This window comes from Pholcus phalangioides, unplaced genomic scaffold (assembly GCF_987345545.1).
Source record: "Pholcus phalangioides strain wild (caught in Gottingen) unplaced genomic scaffold, Ppha-v1.0 ptg000024l_1, whole genome shotgun sequence".
Taxonomy (NCBI): Eukaryota; Metazoa; Arthropoda; class Arachnida; order Araneae; family Pholcidae; genus Pholcus; species Pholcus phalangioides.
In genome coordinates this window covers 33,150,740-33,177,582 of record NW_028301616.1, presented here as the reverse complement: position 1 = coordinate 33,177,582, position 26,843 = coordinate 33,150,740, and the positions used below count along the sequence as shown (strand labels likewise).

General features: G+C 35.9%; 1 protein-coding gene across 12 annotated transcripts in view; it reads left to right on the top strand.

Moving 5' to 3' along the window:
* The window catches only part of Rbp6 (RNA-binding protein 6), a 481,799-nt gene that overhangs the window by 41,881 nt on the left and 413,075 nt on the right, over positions 1-26,843 (top strand). For all 12 annotated transcript variants that reach the window (XM_089250878.1, XM_089250879.1, XM_089250884.1 and 9 more), the window contains exons 2-3: positions 4,873-4,913; positions 8,364-8,445. In XM_089250878.1, coding sequence (XP_089107004.1) covers positions 4,873-4,913; positions 8,364-8,445 — 123 coding nt within the window. The remainder of the gene's footprint in view (positions 1-4,872; positions 4,914-8,363; positions 8,446-26,843) is intronic.

Sequence of the window (26,843 nt, the reverse complement as noted above, 5' to 3'; positions counted from 1 at the left end):
TCCAAGGATGATGTCATTCTTCGCTATCCATACGAAGGTTTTTAACAGCTGGCTGATGCGAAGATGAATGCAGGAAAGAGATGAAATTCAACGCCTCTTGCGGGGAATCGAACCCAAATATTTTCACTTACCGGGTGAGCGCTCCTAAACCACTAAACTACAAAGGCAACAACTCCGTATATTTTCGTAGATCAAGGTTTGATACCCGCCAGGGCAGTTGAATTTTCCCTATTATTAAATTCATCTTCACATCAGCCAGCTGTTGAAAACCTTCATAAAATCGCCTTCTACTATAATAATTCTGTGGTGTTTGGTCAGAACACGATAACTCCAAAATCACATTTTTGACATACAAGCATTTTCACTGTCATTTAAAAATCCAAAATAAAGCATACACACAAATACAAATGAAAATATCATACATCAGCATGTTGTTTAGCCGTACGCACGTATTCGTGCATTTATCTCACTTCTAATTAGTAATAATTAGCAAGACTTACTTTTAGATCAAGAAGTCGTTTTTGGAGATATGTTCTGACCAAACACCACAGAATTATACATTTATTATTATATATTCAAAATAATTATTTAAGAGTTCATATATTGGCTAATGAAATTTGCTTTTTAATTTTTTGCATTTTCCTACTTCTTTATCCAAATGTTGTTTTATTTTGCGTGTCCTTACTTTGTTTTTATGAACTCGATCGGTTCGAATTTTTTAGTGAATACATATTTTCAAATAAGGCGTGTGAAAGACAAAAACATATACGTGTTTATTCATTCTTTTTTTTATTTGCGATCAAATTTCTCGTATCGGAACAAACACCCATTTAGAATTAGGCACATCGAGGAGAATGCATAATGACAAAAAAGTACATTCATGTCGCTAGGCTTTGAAATGGATGGCTTCAACTTATCAATTCCTACAACCATGCCAAACCCCATACATCTCTCGTTTTTTTTGTACGGCAAATGCTGAATATATTGTTTCATTTTCTGTTATATTTTACTTACGGATGACAAAAAACGAATTAAACTTTTAGTATGCATAACATTTTTTTTTGTTATTTTATCAATTTTATCTTTTAGATATATGTGTGAACTTAATATTAAGTATATGGACAAAAACAAAAATGCTAATAAATATTACCATGAATTATTAACCAAAAATATATGTCATCGTACTGTGTAGAACTGTGAATTATGCGTTATATTTTAAATAACTAATCTGTGAATAAAAACTTTTTTTCAAAGATGTATAGATGCAAGGAGAAAAATTATATATTTTATGCAATAACTTAACCAACAAGTCTATGTATTATTCGAAATTTCCATCATTGACAGATGAAATTTGCTTTTTAATATTGTTCATTGCGTCTCTTCTCTATCCAAATGTTATTTTTGTTGTCTTTCTTTCCTTTTTATTTAACGCTTAATGTTATATTATTTCTATTTAAGGAAAAATATCTCAGCAGATGAGTTCGAATTTTTTAGTGAATGCATTTTGTCAGAAAGACGTGTGAAAAAAAAAATTATTTTGTTCATTTCTTTTTGTTTGGAACAGACATCCATTTACATTAGGCATTGAAGAGAGAATATAATGATCCCAATTATCCTCAGGCAGGAATTGGCACAGCTATGGCTTACTCCGTTTAACGAGTCACTCCGCTTATCAAGTCATATTTTTGCTCTCCCAAAAGTGACTCATTAACGAGGTTTGACTGTATATGTCTCGCTAAATGGTATAAATTAATAACTATGCATAGTCACCAATCCTCTCGGTGAATTTGATAAATTTCACTACAGTTATCACTTTTACCAACGATTATGTATAATTCCGAAATGAAGTTGGTAAATTTGATAAATAAGGAAAAATGATCAACTGTCTTCTCTTAATCTAATCAGTTTATTAGTTTAGCTCGTGTGTTATGCGTACGCCACACGTGTTTTGCCATAAAAATGAACTAAAAATAAAATAGGTGTGAGAAGGATGAAAACAAAAATTATTATCAGTCTTGTAATGTTGACTTTCTTCACATGTATCAACTGAAGTGTATTTTCACAATTCCGGTAAATTTCAGTAATTTCATCGACAATTTACGAGTTCTGCTGAAATTAAATCTATCAATATTACAAAAATGGCTGGTGATTATGTATAATAACCGGATTTATTACATTTACTGTAACACATAGATGGCGTATAGATAGAAAAATCGATATTTTTTTTACAATCCTTTTTATTATGCATGTAAGATTTCAGTATTAGACAACTAAATTTGTATATACAAATACAAGGGATACAACAGGCAAATTACGCAATATGCGGATTATACGATGACATTTATCCTCGAAGTAGTGAAATTTACATCAATGAACCTATACGCAGGAAATTACGGTAATCGATATTTCTACAATACGGACAAGATTATTGTCAGTTACTGTATTATTTTTCTATTGTCTGTGTAGGGTGGGACTACATCTTTGTGGGTATCAGTTTTTAGAAATTTTATGGCTCCAGTAATGCGAATACCACACGTAGCGGTTGATGATGTGACGACACAAGGATAATACGAAAATAGTATATAATTTTCTTTTTATTTTTAATAATATATGTTACAAGTGTTCATCGTTTAAGAATGATCATGAGCTTAATGATGGCAAGTTTGCTCGTGCGTAATGATAAAGAGTATTTCTGTCATCAAAATGTCATCTCGAGCTAGATCCAGAACAATATCGTTGCCAATTTTTTTTTTGTAATTAAGAATTAACAGAGACTCCAGCTTGTTTTTTTTTTAATTTCATATATTGGAATACTTTATGCTAGAACCCGTGCCAAATGTTGCTCTTGGAGTCATCTGATGAGGAACTAAAATGGAACTAAAATGTACTATATGATTGTTAGTTAGGTACTAAAAAAATGCCAACAATCGAATCGTCATCAGTTCGACTGTTTTATTGTTTCTTAAGTTTTCTTTTTTGTCTTAACTACAAATTAAATAAATATATGACATGAATGTCGCTCTCCACTTGTTAATACAAGATATACAGAAGACTGGATGTTGTGAAGATATTTATTATTTGAGATGTTAATTTTTTAAGGAAGGAAAAAACGCATCTCTGCCTCTACCGGGAGTCGAACCCGGGTCCCTCGATTGCTCTGGTCAGAGCACTCGTCCGGCAATCAAGGGACCCGGGTTCGACTCCCGGTAGAGGCAGAGATGAGTTTTTTCCTTCCTTAAAAAATTAACATCTCAAATAATAAATATCTTCACAACATCCAGTCTTCTGTATATCTTGTAAATAAATATATATATTTCAACTCTTAAAATATCAACCATTTGTTGGATGCCGAATTGTTTTTTGTTGTTGTTGTATATCTTGTGTTTAATTGTGGTTTAGCCTTTTGTTGCCGAGGCCTCTGGTGTAAGTTTACATCGAAGACTACTACTACTAAACTACACATGCACCCCTCGTCCACATTCCACTGCTGAACATCTAACGAATTGTTACATGTTGGAATGTGCGTGTACGTGTTGTGAACTTAACGTGAAGTAGTTTGTTTCGGTGTGATGCTTGTAGTGCTGCCATCTGCCATCAGTTTTTCTAACTATGAGTGAAGTGTAATGATTGAATAATTGTATGGTTGTAAGCCTGTTGCTCTCTCTCTCTGCGGCGTGACTTTTTTAGCGGGGAGATCGGCTCGGATTCACGTCTCGAAGTCACATAGAAGACTGCGGCGAATTGGTCCACGGGAAAAATAATAATCCTTATATTTTCGTTCAAAATTGTGAAAGATAAATTCAAAATTCTGGATATTTATATTTTATTGAGGATCAGTATTTTCAAGTCATTTATGTAACCCGCTCTTTTCGAAGGGTTGAGCGACCTACGTGCTCTGCTTACCTGTTCCTGTTAGAAGCTTACGTTGTTTTTCTACTTCTTTTAGCTACTCTGTGCTAAGTGTACTACAGTGCTAAGTGTACTGCAGTGCTAAGTGTACTATAGTGCTAAGTGTACTACACCCACAAAAAGTATTTGTTTGTGGGCACACTTTTCAATTCCTTATAACACGCATTAGTAGCGTGAAGCGCTGAGTGGAGACATATCAGCCCCAGTTGGCGTTTTTGTATTAAGAGATGGTGTTAAGAATTTTCACTGAATTAAGAACAATTTCCTCACTTGCCAATTTCCTCTCGCGAAACCCGGCGATAGATGATATCCACAACCGAAGAAACAAAAATATCTTATTTGCATTCAGCTGTTCAGCAGTAAGACGATAAAAAGAAAGACCCCCCCTCCTCCCTCCTTTATTTTATACGTGTTTTGTTGTTTTTGTAGTGTTGTGTACATATTACTTACTTACTGGTGCGCATTCGGAGGGTTTTATACTGTCGCAGGGACGGTGGTTAACTAGCGCTTCGGGAGTACCGTAGGTATACTCGAGCTCAACACACGGCCATAAAAACTCGGTTCGGGGTCGTAAACGCTAACAGCTTGTCTTTCGCTAACGGGAAAGAGTATTATTATTATTATTATTTTTTTTTGGCTGGACCTGCCGCTGAGCTTCAGCCTCTTGACATTAAGCAGCCGAAGAATGACTTTCCACTCGCGCTATAAACATAACTGCTAAATAGGCAACCTTCTCATAACTAATAGCCGATCAATGGACTCCTGTTTTTCCTCTTTCTCATATTTAGAATATTTTCCGTGAGAGGAAAGAGCTCATGTTTTGTATCTTCTTCACTCTCGAGCACTTTCCACATAAAAATGTAAAAAATAAAACGCATCATTATTGCTTATTTCTCTGATAATGTAGTATTCTGAATGCTTACTCGTATAAAAGTATGTGTTTCTTTTTTTTCTATGTTTCAGGAAAATGTTTGTTGGTGGCTTAAGTTGGCAGACTGCCCCAGGTAGAATACTTATTGTTATCGTTATTGGTATTTGCTATGTTTAAAAGTTTGAATAATTATTATCATTCTTGTTTTTTTCTCTTCTTTTGGTGTATTATACTGATAACACTGATGTTTGGAGGGATAATGGGTTGATAAGACGGTATTCAGAAAATTTTCACTGACAGCAATTTACCAATAAGAAAACTCACATTTGGGAAAATTTAAGGTGCAACAATTCGCCGCCAGTGTGCGAGTGACTGACAGAGTGATTGAGCATGTGAGCGAGTGAGTGACTTTCAATGAGTTGGTGAATGCACTAGCGTTAAAGCTAGAGAGAGAGTGAATGACCGTATGAATGACCGAGTAAGTGAGTGACAGACAGTATGAGTAATCAAGCGATTGGGCGAGTGACCAAGTTAAGTGAGTAACCGAATTAGCAATTTGGTGAGTGACCGAGTTAAGTGAATAACAGTATTAGCCTGCGAGTGAGTTACACCAACCGAGTGAGCGTTGAAGTGAGTGACCGCATAGGTGATTTAATGAGTGAGTAAGAAAGCGATTGGGTGAAGATACTAGTGAATTGGTGAATGTGTGAGTGACCGAGTGAGTGACCATATGGGTGATCAGTTGAGTGGTTGAGCGACAGCGTGAGTGAGTAATTATATGATTGGTTGAGTTGCTAAGTGAAGGAGAGATTGAGTGAGTGACCATATGGGAGACTCATCACTCGCTGATTTTCTTTAACTGCTCACTCACTTGCCCATATGCTCACTCATTTTCTCAATTGCTCACTCACCTGCTCATCTGCTCACTCATTTTCTCAATTGCTCACTCACCTGCTCATCTGCTCACTCGTTTGCTCACCTGTTCATCTACTCACTCATTTGTGCTCACCTGCTCACTCATTTACTCACCTGCTCACTCACTCACTAACTCATTTTCTCACTCAGTGACTAACTCTCTCGATAAGTCACCCACTTGCTCATTCAACTAATCATCCACTCACTCACTATGTCGCTTAGCCGAAGAATTTTTCCTGTGTGAATTTTTCTAGCGGTGAATTGTCATATCAGTGAATGGTGTAGCGGTGAGTTGTTGGCGATTAATTTTCTTCTCACGGAGGAGAATTCGAAGTTCCGTCAATTTAGTTATGTTTTTCGATATCTCGTAGTAATAAATGAGAAAGAAAACTGAATCTAAAAGCCGGAAGAAGAATAAATGTCGTAATTTTGTTTTTCTGCTTTCATTGGCATTGGATAGAGATATGAACTAGGCTGTTTTTAATGGGGGGAATCATCTTACACTGATTGAACTTCATTCGGACGAGGGTCAGTTACATTTCCCGCAAATACTGTGGTCGATAGAAGCAAACAATCTGCTCAATTTAGAATTGGAGAAGACATGGAACAGCTATGCGAGTTGACCAATATGTCTGTTTTCGTATGTAATTGACCCATTCCTCCAAATTTAAGTGGACTATCTTCATCCATATCAAGAAAAAGAAACAATTCTATATCATTAATTGATAATTTTATTTATTTATTTATGCATTTTTTTGTGTTATTCCATTCTTTTGTCATTTGTGAAGTTTTGTTTGTCATAATATTACGGAATAAAACAAATACAGTCGAATCCCATTTTAGCAAACACTGTTATAGCGAACATCTCGTTTTAACGAAAACGAGATGCAACAATCCCCCAGAAAAGTTTACAGAGGAACAATGTGGAAATCCTGGATTTCTTTTATAATGAGATTTCATTATAAAGAAGTCATTTCTCCGGTCTCTTGGAGTTCGGTATAATGGGATTCGACTGTATGAGTAATTGAGAAAGTACCGTGTAAGAAATATTTTGAATTGATTCTGAATTCCTTAGATACCAAACCATATAAAGAACGTATATCTAAGCATATATCTATATAGAACAATCGTCTTCAACCTGCTTTTTACGATCACCGTGGTGCTCCTTCGAAGCACCCATACATAGTGCTCTACGCTTGCGTCGTATTTCATGCTCGCGAGCATTTGATGAACGTCCCGATTAGGAGCCTTGTACAAACTGCATTCGAGAATTAAAATCATCCTGATTTCATGCATTAATGTGTCAGACTTGGCATTAGAATGGTTTTTTTTTATGATGGGTACAGACAGTGCTCACTGCTAGAAGAAGGTTGAAGACCTCTGTATAGAACTTCTGAGATTTTCCAAGCTTTAAAAAAAAAAGAATTCATATTTTCTTAACACGGTCACTGCGGGGCCTAAATTGCTTGTTGAGTCCGTGGGGCGCATTTTTTTAAGATTAAAACTAGTTTTGTCCATTGTCTAAACAATAAATGGCTTCTCGAGAATTTTTTCGATGCCAATCTTTGAGTAGGGTTGTCATTTGGCAAGTGCTAAAATATGCAACATCCAGATGCAAGGCTAAAATATTATATTAGGCTAAATCTCCTTGAGGTACAAATGGGTTGACGTTCCAATGTGGGAATAAGGGTCATAATGTAATCATTTTTTTAGCTAAATTTTTAAATATAATTTTCTATTAGTTTCCGTCGATCGGAAAACAAGAAAATAATTGAAATTATTTGTCTAACTTTCATAATCACTTGCGGCATGCGTATTAAAATAGAATCAATAGAAATGAGTGATTTATATGTTACGGCGAATGTAACAAATATGTAACTATGCATAATCACCGAATAATTATCTAGGAAGTTCGATAAATTTCACATTTATCACTTTTACAAATGATTTTGCACAATAACTCCCAAATGAAATTGCTATGTTTCAGAAATATGAAAGAAGTCACGTGAAAATAACACTTTGATTCGGCAACGAATCAGTTTCGCCCGTACGTGATGCGTGCTTTACACGTATTTTGACATAAAATTTTTATTGGATTGAAATATATGTTAAAAAAGAATGAAAATTTTTTTTTATCAGTGTCCTCGCAATTCTTGTTTTCTTTGCATTTATTAACATGTATGAACAGAACCAGTATAACCGACTGAATTCACCATATTATATTGAAGTTTACGCACCCACAATTCTAGTAAATTTCATTGACGATACATAATAATTACCGATTCAGCCTGGGAATTATACATAATCAGCGGTGAATGTTACAAATTTCCAATATATGAACAAAACTTATCAAGTTTACCAAAATGGTTGGTGATTATGCATAATCAACGGATTTATAACGCTTACCATGACATATGCACATATGAAAACTTCAATACGATATGATGTTCTTGTAAAGTTATTCAACAATGTTCGTTGACAGAGTTATGCTAACAACATAAATGAATCACAATATTCATGTGCTGCTTAAACGAAATTTCATGATAGAATATTCTTTCTCCTTAAAACATCATAGAAAATTTTTGTTTATTTTTAGGTGAAATTTTCTTATATTACTTGAAAATCACAGCTAATCAAACTAATTAGTTTTTTTTTTCCTTCTATTCAGAGGGGCTTAGGGAGTACTTTAGTAAATTCGGCGAGATAACCGAAGTCATGGTTATGAAAGACCCAACGACTCGAAGGTCAAGGTAAGATTTAAAAATTTCATATCCATTTACACATTTGCTAATACCAGGTGATTGTCCGAAAGAGGGATGAAAATTCTATGGTTGATATGAAATTTAAAATTGAATTTAGAACAAAAAAAAAATATCAACAAAAAGAGGAAAATTCCGCTGCCCTAAAATTTTAATTTGAGGAAACATAAAATTAAAGTATGATTATTTTTCACAACGAGTAAAATTTGCGTCTGTCTTCATTTTCTCGGATGAATAAAGAAGAGAAAATGGCAATTTTCCAACAAATCGATGACAGTCTTAATTTTTACAATTTTTTTTTTGAAGTTCTGAGGAATTTTTTAAAAGGTATTTCAGTAGCAAAACCCAAGAATTTTCTTAAAAAAGTCGTAATATATGTATGATATCAGACCTAAAAATTATTTTTTTTGTTTGGTTTTGCCTCATTTAATTTCGGAATTTTTTTTGGCAGTGCTAGAAACATAGGCTAGTATCATCCGTGGCATTCAGAAAATGTTTTTTCATCGGCCCCAATTTAATGCGAAGTGGTGGCCTCAAAACATCAGATCAACAAGAGGATTATGATGAATGTTACATTATTTTCTCTTGGAATTGAAGACATCTCATTTCGGCCAATATTTTCTTTTATAACGATGAATGACTACTCGAGATTTAATATTCCACATGCAAAGAAAGCAACAGGATTTTGTGAAGCTTAAGCAAGACGGGATATTACGGACTTTCAGTTCGCCATGTAGTTACCACTTAATTGATCGTATTTTATTGCAGAGAGAATGTTCTTCATACTTTCACAAGTCCTTCAGTACATATTACTGGGATGTATGGCATATAAATACGCTAATTTTGAAAAATCTTAAATATTAACCCTTAAATGCGTAGCTTTGTATATGTGCAAAGGGGTCCGTTAAACGTTCATTACTGCAGCTAGTTTAAAAATAGAAATTCAGAATCAACTTTGCACATGAGTTGAAATGATTTTCTTTCTATTTTATGTTTTGAATTTGCTGGCAGATGCCCCAGCCTACCGACAATAACTCTTTGTTGATTGCAGAGCATGTGTGTCTGCGATTTCGCTAATTTATTAAAATGCCTTTTTTTGCTTTTACCTTGAAGTTTGCAACCCTTACTATAGTTTGAATTATAAAGAAGGTAGTTGTATACTCGGAAATTAATATTACTCCAATACATTTCTTTTACATGCGATTTTACGTCCCCTCTACATCCTATTTAACACCCTGTATAAGCAGTACAGTTCGGAATAGATTATTTAACGATTTTTCAGGCGTTCTACACATGTCAGCAACTGTGAAAAAAATCAGTGTTCAGAGGGCAAAATGTAAAAAAAAACCACTTTTCCCCAAAAATTGATTTGTTCGCATTCCGGGGTCTCGTTCGTAAATATTCTAGAAGGTGACAAAATTTCGTCTTTCCTCTTTTAGTTTATGAGGAAACAACGGAGGCAAATTCCAATAAATCCAAAATCCACAATATAGCATTTTGGCAAAATGCTGTTTACAAACTTACTATCGTGAAATTTTGAAAAAGTGACTTATTACATTTTTCCATCTGAGCACAGAAATTGTCAGTGCGAAAAAAAGCATTTAAGTGTTAAATATCAAATGACCAAAAAAAACACACACACACACTAGACGTGATGGCCATTTTTGAAGTTCAGATCTGAAATTAGCTTTCAAGACTTCAAGGCGTGAGTGAGAGCCGGCCTCCCATTTAAAAAAGTCTCTCCGCAGAAAGCAGACAGACCTTCAACAAGACACTTACATAGCAGGAAAAAATTCAAGCATTTACCATCTTTACTTTAAAATATTGAACAGCACTAACAAGAACACGATACAGTAACACCCCTGTAACAACATAAATACGTCGGGGTCATAGCGTGTACATACACTCACACAACACGTTCCGACACGCATTGATTTGTTAGAAATTCCTCAGAGGAATGCGTTCAGACATGTACAGATTCGTTAGAAATTCCTCAGAGGAATGAGCGCGAGGTGCATGTTCGGTTGAGTAGTAGTAGGTCAATGCCATTATTTTACATAAGTGCAGCTATCGAATTTTCCGCTGTCTATGGATTTTCACATTCACATTTTACTGTAGCTTTAGAATTTATCAGCCATAGAAGTTTGACTCCTTTCTGACGCTTATATACTAATTCAAGTGATAGAATATTTTTGACGTCTATTCGATATTTTCCTTAACATAAATTCTGCGATGCTTATCAATGGCGATCGCTAATGCTCTGTATTTTTCATTTCCAAAGAAAAATTCTAATTTCATTTTGGTAATTCAAGAAATTATAAACTATTAATCTTATATAACGAAAATTATTTTTTCCCCCAAAAGAGAATAAAGAGAAACGAAGTCCTGAAATTTATTTTTTTCCAGCCATTTGAGTTTTCCCTTCATATAACTTATAATGTTTCCTGGATTTTTTTCGTAGAGCCCTGTAATTGTGAAGCTCTTTGAAAAGTGGGAGTGAATGGTTTCTTCTCTTCAATAGGAATTGATGTACGAAGTGCATTGAAACTCTTTCTCTCATCATCATCTTTTTCTTCTGAAAACTTTCGCCATCAACCCGAACTTTTCTGTAACTTTCTTTTCTTCCCCGCGCACAAGTTTCTTGAAAATGTTTCCCACTTAATTTTCTTATCCTCTTTTGATGATGATTTTTTTCCCTCTTTCTTTCTGAACTTTGATGGGCCATAGAGATGAAGCACTTGAGACGTTTAAAGTCAAAGATCTCATTGAATCTTCATCGACATATCGTGTTCGGCGATGGAGAGAAGTTGAAAGTTTTGACCTTCGATGATCTTAAAGAATCGATTCATATGATCAGTTGCATCTGTCCGTTAGGAAAAAAATAATAAAATTCCGTAAAATTTCTATGGAAAAGTCATAGGAAAATATTTTTCGGATATTTTATAGACACTAATCACTTTTAAAATTCGTAGTAACAAACAAAATAATTTATAGTTCACTCACATGGAAATTTGAACAAGAAAGAAAAATAAACGAAAAGAAGGAAATTTAGAACGGAAAAAAAGAAAAAAAATTTGGTTATTTCAGCAATTAAGAAAGAGCAAGGAAATTTGGTTATTGAAATAGTTAAGAGACCACCAAATTAGTGTCGTTGAAGTATAGAGACTGATATGGAATATATATTCAGATGCTATGGGTTATGCACTCCTTATATAGCTAAATAACGCAGAAATAAACAAACCCTTTTTTCTGTTATTGAATGCACATGCTCTTTTTGCTGGCATGAAATTATATTCACATAAATGAAGCAGGTCTTGAAAATCTCAGCAGGCCACCGTGGTGACTATAAAGTCGGTATTGGTGCCTAAAATTTCTATCACAAAATCTGATTTCATAATGATGAGTCGTGCTAGAGGAAATTGGGGGTTAATAAAGCTCGGAAAAGTCGGGCAAAAATAAAATAAAATATTTGCGATAATTTTTCTTGGGAAAATAACTATGTTTGGCTTCTGAGACAATTTTTTTAGTGCCTAAATTTATTTGGCTAGTCCTGAAATAAGTATATAATATAAGTATTTAATGTATAAATACCCCGATCTTTGGGCATGTAACTTGAAATATTAGATGCCCGAAAAATATTACATATATGTCGGGTAATAGTACAGCCCCGGCCTCTTATAGGTTCCGATTCGTGGGAGCTTCTTCATTTGCTGAACCTTGTTCAGCCTAACTGAAACAACTCCGATCATAACATTTCCACTAGCACTGTGTTTTTTTTTTTACCAGGGGGGGGGGGGTCCTTGAAACGGTCTCAGGGGAAGTCCCTGAACTTGGAGGGGGGAAGTGATTACTTTATTCTTTTTACGTGCTATGTTATTATTATGTGCCGAGCATTATTCAGTAAGGGAGACCGTGGTCTTCATCTTATTGGCACGAGGGCACACTGATATTCGTTTTAGTACATTATTGGTTTTATGGCACAAAGGGTTCTCTGAACAAAAAAAGTTTACATCCTTTGTAAATTATGTAATATTTGGGTACTCATTGGTATTAAATTAATGCGTTAAATTCGAGTTCGAGGAATTTCTTGAGAATTCAACACTAAAATGAAAGCAAAATTACCGATGAATCTGTCGTTTTATCCGAGATGGTTGCATTTCATTGACGTTAAGTGCGAGGTTCATTACTACTATTCTCCGTGGAAATCAGCCGTGACCGTCATTCATTCATTCGAGTTATATCCGAGGTGTCGTGATAACTGATTTAAGAGAACTATATATTCAAATCACAACCCCGATTGTTAGTATTTCGTATCAGAGAATTCAAACAATACTGATAACATACATTACTCGGGTGACATTTCCTTGAATTTGGCGAAATGAATATTTCATGTTAAGAGAAATATATATATATTTTTTTTTCTATTCACCATAGTTTGCCTTGTTCCGAGAGATGTTTGCTTCCACCAACTTTTTTTCTCTCTAAACCCGACGCACTGCGCTAGAACTGTTATCATTGTTATAGCCTAATGGCTTTCCTTTGTTATTTACGCCTTTTGTTGTTATCGGTTATTTTATTTATTCTTTTTTTCCCCCCTTCTTCTTTACTTCATTCTCCTGCTCCGTTTCCAGTTTTGGGAAAAGACAATCCGTAAAATTTCGCCAGCGCCTGCTCCGGCGAGCGGAAAGTAGAATAGATCCGAAAGCTCACATCCCAGAAAAATAAATAATATAAGAAAAAAAAGCGAGATAAGCTAGTTTTGAAGTCTTGTTGAGAAGGAAAAAAAAAAAAAAAATCGCATTGAAGCAAAAGTAAAAAATACGGAAGAAACTTCTTCTGCTTGGCTTTCTTCGAAGTCTTAAAAAAAAAAAAAAGTAGATGGAATGTTAGCTAAATTTTTTTTTTTTTTAAACGAACATAAGAAAATTTTCTTTAAAGAGCATTGCTATTGGAGAAAGAGAATAGATAGCGCCTGGTTTGTCGCAACGCGGGCCTAGTTTTAGACCTGTCAAAAGTTCCCAGAGACGATATATTTCCTCCTGGTAGAAAATAGAAAAAAAAAAAAACTATCCCGGCTGTTATTTCCCAAAAAGATCATGTTGCCGAAGAATTCTCGTCCATTCGCTCAGTTCTTACAATTCTGTCATATCATTTAGTGTCCGAGAGAGACGAGAGACTTCTACTGCTTTCTTTTGTTATGAAGTTCGTGTCAGATACGGATAACGCCATTTCATACCTTGGATGGGTCTCGAGAAGAACTGAAAACTTTTATGTTGCGTAGGCTTCTTATACCGAAATGGAGGGGGAAATAGTGCCCCCCCCCACGTCAGATAAGAACTTGAATGAAACTTCTTCTGATCCATTTCAGGATACTATTGTTATGGAGATAATTAGTTGAGAAATTTCAACGGTATTCACTTGATTAATAGTATTCACTTTCTTTTTCGTTATAAAATAGCCACTCAGAAAGGACCAATTGACCATAGAAAAGGAACAATCCAGACAATCAAGATTCTATTCATGATTCGAATGATATACATACATATTCCATAGCGAAATAAGCTGGTTTGAAGTCTTGTAGAAAAGAACAAAATAAATATCATTGACGCAAAAGTAAAAATAAGTAAGAAACTTCTTCTGCTCGGCTTTCTTCGAAGTCTTAAAAAAAAGTAGATGAAATGTTAGCTAAATTTCTTTTTAACGAAAATAAGAAAAATCTTTTTAAAGAGCATTGCTATTGGAGAAAGAAAATAGATAGCGCCTGGTTTGTCGCAACATGGGCCTAGTTTTAGACCTGTCAAAAGTTCCCGGAAACGATATATTTTCTCCCGGAAAAAATAATAAAATTGTCCCGGCTATATTTCCAAAAAAGATCATGTTGCACAGGAATTCTGGTCCATTCGCTCAGTTCTTACCATTGCCATATCATTTAGTGTCCGAGAGAGAGAGAGAGAGAGAGTCGTCTACGTTATATTGTTATAAAGTTCGAGTCAGATACGGATAATGCCATTTCATACCTTGGATAGGTCTCGAGAAGAACTGAAATCTTTTATGTTGAATGCATGAACTTCTTATCGAAATGGAGGAGAAAATAGCCCCCCCCCCCCACTGTCAGATAAGAACGTCAATGGAATTTCTTCTGATCCATTTCGTCACAGCACTGTCATCAAGATGAACGTGAAGATTATTGGTTGAGAGATTCAGCCAAATTCCCTCAATTAATAACATTTGAGTCATTTTTTGCATCAAACATTTTTATTTTTGTTTTTCATGGCCGTTTCAAAAAGAGCCAATTGGTTATGGAAAAGAAGAATTCAAAGACACAAGAATATATTTACGGTCCCATACACATAATCATGGCCTTATTCGGAAGGGTTGCAGCGTGCACAAGCTGCTTCGGGCGGCAAAATTTAAGGATATTCATTGGATAAATTTCATCCTGTAATACGGTTTTCATTTAAAACTACTAAACCACACATGCACTTCTCAAACATTTCTCTACGTTTCCAGTGGTTTTTTTTTGTCCCTCGCGGCTCCCTTGCCTCATGGTTCATCTGCGGCGCCCCAGAATAGTTCAGTAAATATGTGTTCATAAAAGAACCCCTTTAAAACATAAATAGGCACCTTCATAAATATTTTCATCTCATCTCGATGCTTCTGATATAGTTAACGAAGCACCTAGGAGCCGCGGGGCACTCTTTGAGAAACATTGCTCTATGACAAGTGATCGCATGAATGACCAAGTGAGTGGGCAGGTGACAGTATGAGTGATTGAGTGAGTGATCGCATACTACCATGTGAGTGGGCGAGTGTGAGCAGGTGAGTTTTTCATAGGCGCAATCACTCGGTTACTCAACCATTTAATTGGCCCTGTCCGGGGAGAACTGAAAGGGGTGGCATGTCAGAAGCGAAACGTCCGAGCACGAAATATGGTGGAAGTAAAATGTCGGGGGACCACACAAATCTCCGTAAACCGTATTTCTAGTTGATAACGGTAAACTTCCGTATAAATTGCGTGTGTTTCGCATGTACACTGTAATCGGTTTTTCTTTTTTCGGTCCTGGTAGCCTATTTCAGTTTCAATTATTCATTCATCTTCCAGATAGATACCAAAGAGTCAGCCGGCTGGCTCCACCTGTTTCATTCGAGTGCGTAAAATGTGTCTTCTCGTCAGTCCAGGGCGAGACAATATCTATCTAGACCGAGCAATTTCACGCTGCCGCTTCCGAAACTGTCAAACTCTGGAGAAAGCCAATCTAAAATTGCTCCGCCTGCACTGTATGTATGTGAGTGTGTGTTCGAATCTCGGACTTGACATTCTGTCCGCCCAACGACAGTAACTTATCGGTTGTTCGAGGTCGCAGTCACTACTGGAAAAACAATAATAATAAAACGCGAAATTGGGAGATCGGTTCGAAACTCACCCCCCCTTTTCCCGAGTTAGTATCTGCAGTTTGACGAACTCATCTCCCGGAGAGGATTTATGGGATGCTGGAATGAGAGACGGTGTTCGTGTCCCGGGAACGAGGCCCGCACTAATTATTAATTAACAGCATTATTTCGATCTACAAACGGAAGATTAGTTCTTATGATCATTTCATAGGATTCGCTCCTCTTCACTGACTAAATTCACGATAATGACGAACCGGGACGTATTAAAATAAATATTTAGTCAAAGTCAGTCATAACAACCTCGGTTACAGAATGGTTAAGCGATGGTACGTGGTACGTCAGCTGATTTCCAGAGGAAGTATTCAAATATTATAGTAATACTTTTAATGAACTTCGTCTTTTAGCGTCAAAAAATGAAAGACCTCTGATAAACCTCCAGCCAAGCAAAAATAAAAACAATCCAAGTTGTCTGCTTCCGAATTCGGAAGAAAGATGGTTTGCACTATTTTGACACATTGAAAGCACTCCTGAGACTTCACGTTGGGTTCACAATACGTACACGCACATTCCAACATGTATACTCATTCGTTAGAAATTCCATAGAGGAACCTGGACGAGGTGCATGCGAGCTTAGTACAGTAAAATCCCTCTTTTGCGGACACCGGTGGGACTTTTTCCTGGATAACCTGACACTCGCTATACTGACACTGCGCAGACCAATGTAGCACCTGTTCTGATATACGTATTCCATTGAAACGCGGTATTATACGCTATATGATCCATGGGGAGGGGGGAATCAATAAAAAAAAAGCTCCACCTTTTCACCTGGTGGTAGAAAATTGAAAATTTTTTTACTGCATAAGTCTCTCTCCCATGGTCTCATTAAGATATTCTGAAAATTTGGCTGTATTCGGAAGAGCAGTTTTTTTCTGAGGAAAACTACCCAGAGTACGGGAACGTTAATTATAATCACCCTGTATATTTTAGAAAATTCCGGGAGTAAATTCCTAAAGGAAATTAAAATATCAGGCAAAGGTCAGAAAAATATGTCAAAATATTTATATATTCTCTTGTCCTTCTTTTAATATGTTTAACCTTTTTCTTCATTTTTCCCACCCACATTGTTGGGCAATTTGCCTGTTGTGGCTTCAGATTTTGTATTTGCGGTTGGTAAAAGTCAGAGAAAAATTTTGTGATTGGTGAAAAATGAAACTTGGAAAAACATTTGGAAGATTAAGATTCTGAATTACATTTCTTTCTTCGGGAATGTTAGGCCAGGGGAAATTTTTCAGTTTTCATTAGGGAAATAACAGAGCGGATTTTGCTGGGAACCCTGTATGGTAGTGGTTCTCGAATTGTGCGTCACGGCTCAACATCACCTATAGAACAAGGCTTCCGCACAAAGCTCGTCATGTCATTGAAGAAAGCAATTTCACCTATTGTCATTGCATATAGCAGGTCGACGCATATGACATCTCTACCTTTTTTGCAGCACATTCAATGAAAAAAAGAAAGAAAAAAGTTCGCTGGATTTTCCATGGAACGCTCTGATGTCTGTATCGGATGGGGAGCGGGGCGCGTCTGGTAATAAAAGTAAAAAAAAGTACATTCAATGGCAATAGGAGAAATGTCCTTCTTCATTGACGTCACAAGCTTCGTGCGGAGGCCTTGTTCTATAGGTGGTGTTACACGGCTCCGAGGGGCGTCACAGAGTACTGACAACATTGATGTGGTCTTATTCTCAGTGCTTTGAAGTGGTTTAGGATGCAGAACATCTACTGCACTGTTCTGGGGAGCCCCGGATGAACTACTGCCAGGAAACAGCGGGTCACAAAAGTTTCAGCCCCCACTGCTGTATGTATGTAAAAGGTAATACGGCGGAACATCATATGCCTATACCACATCTGCAATGCAGACCCTGCGTTAATGGAATTCACGCCAAGTTAGCCAGTCATCATGGTCGATACATTTCCACAGTTACAGCCACTGAAAAAAATCCATCTGTCTGACAGACATTTTGGGATTTTCAGTTAAACGACTGCCCCGTAATGTCGGTCGTACTTTCGTTTGTTTCTCAGTTAACAAAAAAAAAACCATTTCGATCCTTTACTGTCCTGAAAAATTCATTGCATTCTAGGGGGAAAAAACATTTTTTCCAACCGTTCTTTTACAATACAAGACTGGCTAATGTCTTCCATGAAAAATACCAAAAGACATATATATACAACGACATCAGCAGTAGGTAACCGAGCAGGTGCTGTTCGAAAACTCGCGAGGTAAGCAATTGAAAAAAAATATCGTTTTAAACACATAAAAATAACTAAAAATCCGGAAGGCAGAGAGTCTATATCTTAACGTACATTTCTGGTAAATACATTCTAGAAAATTCCGAATGTTCCTCGTTTCTTAGCTTACGAATGGAATTTTTCTTTTTTAGACTTCCTAGATCGATGGAGAGGGGCCCCATTGAATCAATGTATTGATTACTTCAGGTCGATTGTCTTCATCGCGATCGCATAAAATGTTCTCTGAAGCCCAAAGTAGAGCGAGAGAGAGAGACTCTACCACATACACATGGGCTTCTCTCTCTGATTCAGAATAAATTGCGTTCTCGAAAGTTCTTCTCATTTGCTATTCCGAAAAAAAACAAAAATTCCTCCTTCCCTTCTTCTCATTTATGGGACATTTTCTCTACTTTTTATTTTTAGTTTAATTTATTTATTCTTATTCCGAAAAGCAAAAGAAGTTTTCTTCTCTAAGAAATTTTAGGCTTCTTTTTTTTTTTATTATTGAGTTTCGTGTACGGTTTCGAGTTTTTTTTATATTTTCTTTGGTTTTCTTTTATAAATTTGAATTTTCAGTAGATGCGGTTGGAGCTTCTTTTGAGATTTCCTGTGAAAAGAAAAATGAAGGAAATGATTTCTTTTGAACATTTTTATTCATTTATTTTATTTGGAGGTAAATAAATATATTAGATTTCGCCCCGCTCCAATGGTTCTCGGATGATCGTTGACTCGGTACCGATTCCTATTTTCCGTTTATTGGCCGTATATATATCCGATTATTGTCTTTGGAAGGTTCGTGCCATTTATTTCTATGAATGAATTGATGAAAGAAACTTTTTTTATGTAAAAAATTTTATAATGATGAAATCAATTAATGTAAATTCGAAACTAAAGAAAGAATTTCGGAATTAATGAAAATGTGGAACTAATGGAAGAATTCCAGAGCTGATTGAATATTTGAAAAAAATTTCAGATCAATGAGAATTTGAAACTAAAGGAATAATTTCTTAGTTGACGAATATTTGAAACTAATGAATCACTTCCAAAACTAATCGGTACTTAAAACTGATGGGAGAATTTTCCAGAAGTAATCAAAACTTGAAGCTAATGAAAAAATTCAAAAAGAATTTGGAAATTTGTGAACTAATGAAAGAAATAACTCAAGAACTAATGAAAGAAATAATTATAGATTTGATGAAAGAAGTAATTCGAGAACTAATGAAAGAAATAATTCGAGAAATAATGAAAGAAATAATTCGAGAACTAATGAAAGAAATAATTCGAGAACTAATGAAAGAAATAATTCAAGAACTAATGAAAAAATGATTGGGGAATTAATGAAAAATGATTGGAGAGGGGTGATGAAAGAGATAATTCGAGAGCTAATGAAAGAAATAATTCAAGAACTAATGAAAGAAAAGAAATAATTCAAGAACTAATGAAAGAAAAGAAATAATTCAAGAACTAATGAAAGAAATAATTCAAGAACTAATGAAAGAAATAATTCAAGAACTAATGAAAGAAATAATTCAAGAACTAATGAAAGAAATAATTCAAGAACTAATGAAAGAAATAATTCAAGAACTAATGAAAGAAAAGAGATAATTCAAGAACTAATGAAAGAAAAGAGATAATTCAAGAACTAATGAAAGAAATAATTCGAGAACTAATGAAAGAAATAATTCGAGAACTAATGAAAAAATGATTGGGGAATTAATGAAAAATGATTGGAGAGGGGTGATGAAAGAGATAATTCGAGAGCTAATGAAAGAAATAATTCAAGAACTAATGAAAGAAATAATTCAAGAACTAATGAAAGAAATAATTTAAGAACTAATGAAAGAAATAATTTAAGAACTAATGAAAGAAATAATTCTAGAATTAAATGAATTGAAGTAAACTCAGAATTAATGAGATAAATAATTTCAAAGTCTGCAGCGACAATAAGTATTGATAATTTCTAATTATAATTACACTATTGCAAAAATAAACTCTCCATTATATTCATAATTTTTAACTATTCATGATGGGAAATTATTCGAAAGAGTTCGTGCAGGAATTTTCTTCCGCTACTCCCCCCCAAGAGCCTGTGTAACGTATTCAACGCATCCATTCATTGCTGATGCAATAGGCCACACCACAGAAAAAGGAGCAAGCAAGCGAGCAACCAGCAAGCCCTCCTCCCTTATTAGGTATTCCTTTCACGGCCCAACTACAGCTGGTCGTCGCTTGCCGAACGAAATATAAGTAAGTTTGCTTCCAACGGGGCTGACGGGTAGAGAATGTGTGCGTGTGTGTGTGCTCGTTCACACATAGACCACAATTTATTTATTTTTTATTATTACTACTTCTTTCGTTAACATTCTCTTCCTGCCCATGTGGCGTTGGGCCTTACTTCAAGAAGCCACACGTGGACCAAATTCAGGAAGAGGGAAGCTGGGGAGGGGCCCTCTTCTATCTTATGGACTTTTTTTTAGGGTCGATCCTGAAGAGAGAATCTGTGAGTTCAAACGTATTTCTTCCTCAGCCTAATACAGTCTGCCCGGTTAATCGGATGCTAATGATTCCAGCACGCAATATCCGATTTTTATGCGAAGAAACAGTTCAATTGCCATTTTACGACGTTAGTATATAGTCTAGTGTGTCTCAACCTTTCCGGAAACAAGTACCAGTAAAATGTCTGAAACAATTTGACGGACCACTCGTGTCCCGTATTACGTGACATACTTGTAGATTTTCGTTGTTCTGATTTTTTTTCCGTTTGTCCCGTTTTTTCAACGATAGTTATTTGAATTTTTAATAATTACGAAAGGGAGTATTCAAGTATTACGTCAGAATCGATGGGGGGGGGGGGGTTCCTATTTGCTGACTTTTGATGACAAATGGTGGGGGAGGGGCTTTGGATAATGCTTACGTCATCAACCACCCATTATGAAAATAACGATGCGCCAAAAACGAGAAAAATCTTTCGATATTTTGTGTGCACTTGAAGTAACATTCTCCCCTATTGATAAGTGCCCTACAGAGCCACTTTAGTGATCTCTAAATATTTCACGGATCCTTCAAGTGCTCAGGAAATGTGTCCGGGTTGCTTAAGTGCTCTGGAACCGTGCCACGCATCACTCAAGTGATCGTAATTATATGCCGCAGATCACTTAAATAATCTGAGAATGCGCCGCGGGTAAATTGAGTGATGTAGAACCATACTGGGGGCCACTGAAATGCTCTAAAACTACGTCACATGCTACTCAAGGGATCTCTAAATGTGTGACGGATCGCTTAAGTGTTCTGGAACTGTGTCCCGGGTCATTTAAGTGATCTGAAAATGTACCACGGGCCGCTTAAATGCTCTGGAATTGTACCACGGGACACTTAAGCGGTCTGTAAATGTGCCGCTTAGTTCATTTTTACAAAATCAGGTTTGAGGAAGGTAGGGCGCATCAGATAACTCCAGGGCCATATTTGGTCCGCGGGCCAAGGGCATTTATGCGATTTATCTTTATAAGGCTTAAAGGGCGGCTCGTAATGAATTTATTAAAGATAAATTTTGAGTTTATAGCCTTCAAATAACAAAATTAGTTTTTGGCATTAAAAAAATAAATTTTGATAGTCGCGGGGGGAAGGGGCACGAGTCCCCCTATGCCCCCGCCTCCGTGTAGGTCTCTGATCCCACCAATATGCGTTAGAATTCAAAGGGACAGAGCTGATTTCGAAATTTTGCTGACAAGGGGAGAAGGGGATCAACAATGGCTAAAAATTTGCTTACATAATACTTGAACAGTCCCAAAGCCGTATAATACACACCAGCGTTTTCATAATATGAATTATATTATGATAATTTGGCAAAAATTATAGATATTATTCTCACATATTTGTCAGGTTTTCCGCAATTTTGATTACGATCAGTGCCTATTTTTATCAATTTTTTTTTATGACAATTGTTGATGTCCAGTATTTTACGAATTATTATTCAGATCCTAGTTTACCGTATTTTTCCCAATGAAATATGGTCATCAGATCATTTGAATATTTTTTTTCTTGTGAAATTCTGTTCATTTTTGTTAACTGCGATCAGAAATATGCAAAATAATGCTCCAAAATATGAAAACGTCTTAAATCCTGAAGATCATGAAATATACTCTTCATCGATTCATCAAAAAATTACTAAAATTCAAGGAAGGTGCTTCAAAATTTCGGAAAATTACAAAAACGCTTCAAAATTACTGAAAATTACAAAAACGCTTCAAAATTACTGAAAATTACAAAAATGCTTCAAAATTACTGAAAATTACAAAAATGCTTCAAAATTACTGAAAATTACAAAAACGCTTCAAAATTACTGAAAATTGTAAAAACGCTATGTCGCTAAAAAAATAGCCAAATATGCAAAATGAATAAAAAGTATGCAATCATAGAAATCCTAGCGCTAATGTTCACAATACCAGTAAAGTTGGTGCCCTCTATTGGCTTAACAGAGTACAAAAATAGAATAATTGAACATACGCGTATTGAAGACAACTTGAACACTTAGAGGCCAGTTCCTACTGTCACATGTGCATATTTACCTTATATTTGTTCTCATTAATTCTGAATTTGCACCAATTCTCGGATTTTTCTCTCTCATTAATTCTGGATCTTCATTAATGAGTAGATATTTTTCAGCAATCCTGTATATTCTGTAATGATACCTGAATCTTTGGATGGCAATGTACCCCAACCCCCTCAAAATATATAGAATCGAGGCTTAGGAGCCCCGAAAGTATTTTCGCACCGGGCTCAGAGTCTCATAGGAGCAGCCCTGCCTACATCAATTCGGAATACTATTTGAAATACGTCACCCGGAAAGTGAGAGGACGTACCTCGATTTTCCCCGCAAGGGCGATTGAAATTTTCTCTCTTTCCTAAATTCCTCTTCGCATCAGCCAGCTCTAAAAAACCTTTGTATGGATAGCGGAAAGTGACGTCATCCTTGTATGAAGAAGTCATATTCATTAAAAAAAAATCAAACTACGATGTGTGCGAATTTTGAAACACCCTGTATAAATGTATACAATTCATATTCATAATTCCTTTTAAAAAAATGATTCAATATTAAAAAGGGGGCTCACTCCTGGTGCCTGAATAAGAGGGGGGTGGGCGGGAACAAAATAACGCCTAAAGAGGGCCACGGGAAGAAAAAAAAGGTAAAGAAACACAGCTTTTTAGCCTATTAGCCATTAAGTGAATTACATTTTTTTCCCGCTAATAACATGGTTGAATCAATTGAAGTATCAGGAATATGTATACATCCCCTGTTGTGTATTATTTAAACAGAACAGTTTTATAAGGTAGAAAAATCTATGAGGTGAAGGAAGGGGCAAGTTTCCCCAACCTTGGCCTTTTTTTTTTTTGCTAACATAGGGAAGGATGAGTGGATAGATGGGATGTCTCTGTATGTAAACCTAGAAGGAGAGGGAATCATCAGGGGAACGATTTTGACGTAAAAAGTGGGAAGTTCAAGTGAAAAGAGATGTGTGTGGGGACGTGAGAAAATAATATATTAAAAAAAAAAAAAAAAAAAAAATGGCGGGAAAAAGCCTCGTGACCTTGAACTTGGCCTCTATATTATACGGCCTCTTTTCGTACACATGCCTTGTTATTTTAGTTCGGCAGCAATAACTCGTTCTTACCTTGTTCTATCTTTACTTTTATTGAAGCATTTACATGAACTGGCCTTGAGTTAACTTTCAAGAAGACTTCCCACGTGCGCTAATATCAATACCAAGATTGTTTTTTATTATTACTATTATTATTATTGTTACTTAGTTTTTTTTAATTAGCGCTCACACGCCTTAGCTTTCAAAATAAAAAGTGATGTTATCGCATATTCTGTGGTTTATAATGAAACATCTTGTCCGTGTTTTTTCTCCACCTCTCTCTCATTCATGTTTTTCTTTCTTGTTTTTTCATTCTATAAAGAAAATTATTAAATTTTTAATTTCGGACTCGAACGTCATAAGGACCGAAAAATAATAAAAGTGTCTGCCGGAGTTTTGTTAAGTGTTGTTATATTTTGACATATTTTGCCAGCGTGAATTTTGAAAAATTAATGGGAGGCTAAGACAAATTGCTTTACCCGTTAACGAGTATTCAGACCATAGATTGGGGCTTTTTTTTGCTACGGATCACCGAAGAAAAAACATACATGATTACGGAAATGCTTCGTAAGCACTACAATCGAAGAAATAAATGCAGAATTATTGAAAGAGAGAGAGAGAGAGAGAGAGAGAGAGATATTGCTTCAAGAATTGCTGGAAGATATAGTTTGATTTTTTTTTATGGAAATTTTCATATGAATCAAAAAATGATTCAACCGTTAATAAAAATTTATATCAACAGAAGCAATGATTCCAAATTTAACGAGAATTCATATTCAATGAAATAAATAGTTCCACATTCAATGGAAATCTATATAAAATATGAATGTAGAAAATTTGCAATTATTTCAAGACATCCGGTGACATCTTAAAGTTGACAATGACCGGGTGAAAATCAGTGTTTTTTAGATACTGACTAGTTGAAAATCAGTTTTTTCAATTATTAAAGACACTGATTTTCAACCGATCAATGTCTACTTTATGGTGGCAAGGAGTGCTTCGGAATGAAAATTTTACATTTTAAAATACTATTCCGTCTACTTGACGACGCTAATGTATTTGGCATGTTCAAAGCATTTCCGCTAATTATCGCTAAGACAAATCGGAGATTTGTTGAAATAGTTATGTTCGTAACTCGAAGAGTGGCTGTATTTGTAATTCAAATCACGTGGTATCATCACTTCCTAGTTCTTCACGAGAATAAAGTCCTTTCGTCCTTTTCAGTCCTTATTTAAGAACAAAAGAAAGATTTTCACTGGTGAAATTGTGACTGCGTTACGATCCGGTCGTAACTTTAAAGGAGAAAAACCTTTTTAGGTGAGGATTTGATTCACCCTGGGGGCCAGGACCGTCTCAAAAGCACCCTCGGGCCCTGCGCAAAATGAATTTTCTGAGACCTCCTACCTGACTAGAAAAATGTCTCTACCAGTTTACATTCTTACGTTCGAAAATTTCAACCAGATGCCATTTTCATTACATTCCTCGGCCATGCCAATAGGGTAGCGCGGCGCTTTGAGGCGGGACATCCTCTGGCATTGTTATTCCCTGCAAACAGAATATCGCAATTGGCTCATTGCTGAAAAAATGTATTGTTGCCAAAGATATTGATGGAAAAGAAAACGTAACACATAACCTTCATAGTATTTTGTATTTTGCTCCTGACATTTGCTTAAGTCAAACTATTCATACAGCTTATGTGTTGAGGAGGCATATACCTTCTATGTATTTACTTTTAAGAGTTTTCTTTATCCGTCCCTGTCACCGGGCACAAACCTAAATAGAGTCATCCTTGGCGTGGGATGAGGTGGATGAGCAAAACTCAAAGCGAGGAGGGGGGAAAAAGTTTTTGCTTTGCTGGCATATATAGGCGAGGCCCTGTCATGTCGGATGTCGTGAGGATGAGAGATGGATATAAACAATGGTTGTACATACGAAATGAAATAAATAATGATAATACAGGGGGGAAAAATCGCTTTTTCCGTTGGAATTTTGTAGCAGACGCATTCCTTTGGGTAATAAATCGAAGAATTTGAAGGATGATTTATCACCATCATTCATCGAACGAGGAAAAGAAAATTCCTATTTTCCCGCAAAAAAAAAACCGGGAAAACGTCCTTATTTCATCGTCCGATAATTGAGACGGTTTTTTCTTTTTCTCCTTGGGAGAAAAGGACGTTCTCAAGAAACTTCGGTTCGGTGAGGAATGTGATGCTGCATCCCGTGGAGACACCGTGATCCGTCTCTTCCGCATTTTTACTAATTAGTGATTATACAGTCGAATCCCGTTTTAACGAATACCGTTATAGCGGAAATCTCGTTTTAATGAACACTTTTCTAATCCCCAAACAAGTTTACATATAAACAATGCAAAAACTTGGAATTCCTTTATAACGAAATTTTTCATTTTAACGAAGGGATTTCTCGGGCCTCTTGGAGTTCGTTATAACGGGATTCAACAGTACTTAAAATTTTGATTTGAAATATCGATTTTATTCCACTCACCGATAGTGGCACTAACTTGGCGGGTCATCATGAACGAATGTTAGCCATAGGTATGTTACTGCCAAATCCCGAAGTGGTCGGAGATTCCTGGCCAAAGCTCGATGTACTGATGCAAAACGGTCCGGTAGGCTCCAAATCCATTATTTTGTTTTCATTGCCAACGGGTGCTACATGGTTATAAATAGTAGCTGTAGATTAGCTCCGTGGGAATGATGATCCTAGTTGCATCCGAAATAGTTCTACCATTCAACTCGTAAGTTGTTCGAAACAAAATGAGCGACCATGCACTTGTCAACGCTGGAAGTTATGCTCAAAGCGTGACTTCTTATCCCTGCTACAATTATATTCAAGTCCATCTGGAGCATCTTCCTATCGCTTTGATTCGCCACTACCCCCATCAGCTTCATGTCATTTGCGAATTTCCTAACAATCCCATCGATATCCTGATTTGGTTTATCGATTAAAAAGTATGGACCCAAGGACACTTCCTTGAGGAACTCCATTTTTCACTCCTGTCCAATCAGAAAATTCCTCCTTCACCATAACCTGTTGTAACCTATCTCTCAACCACACG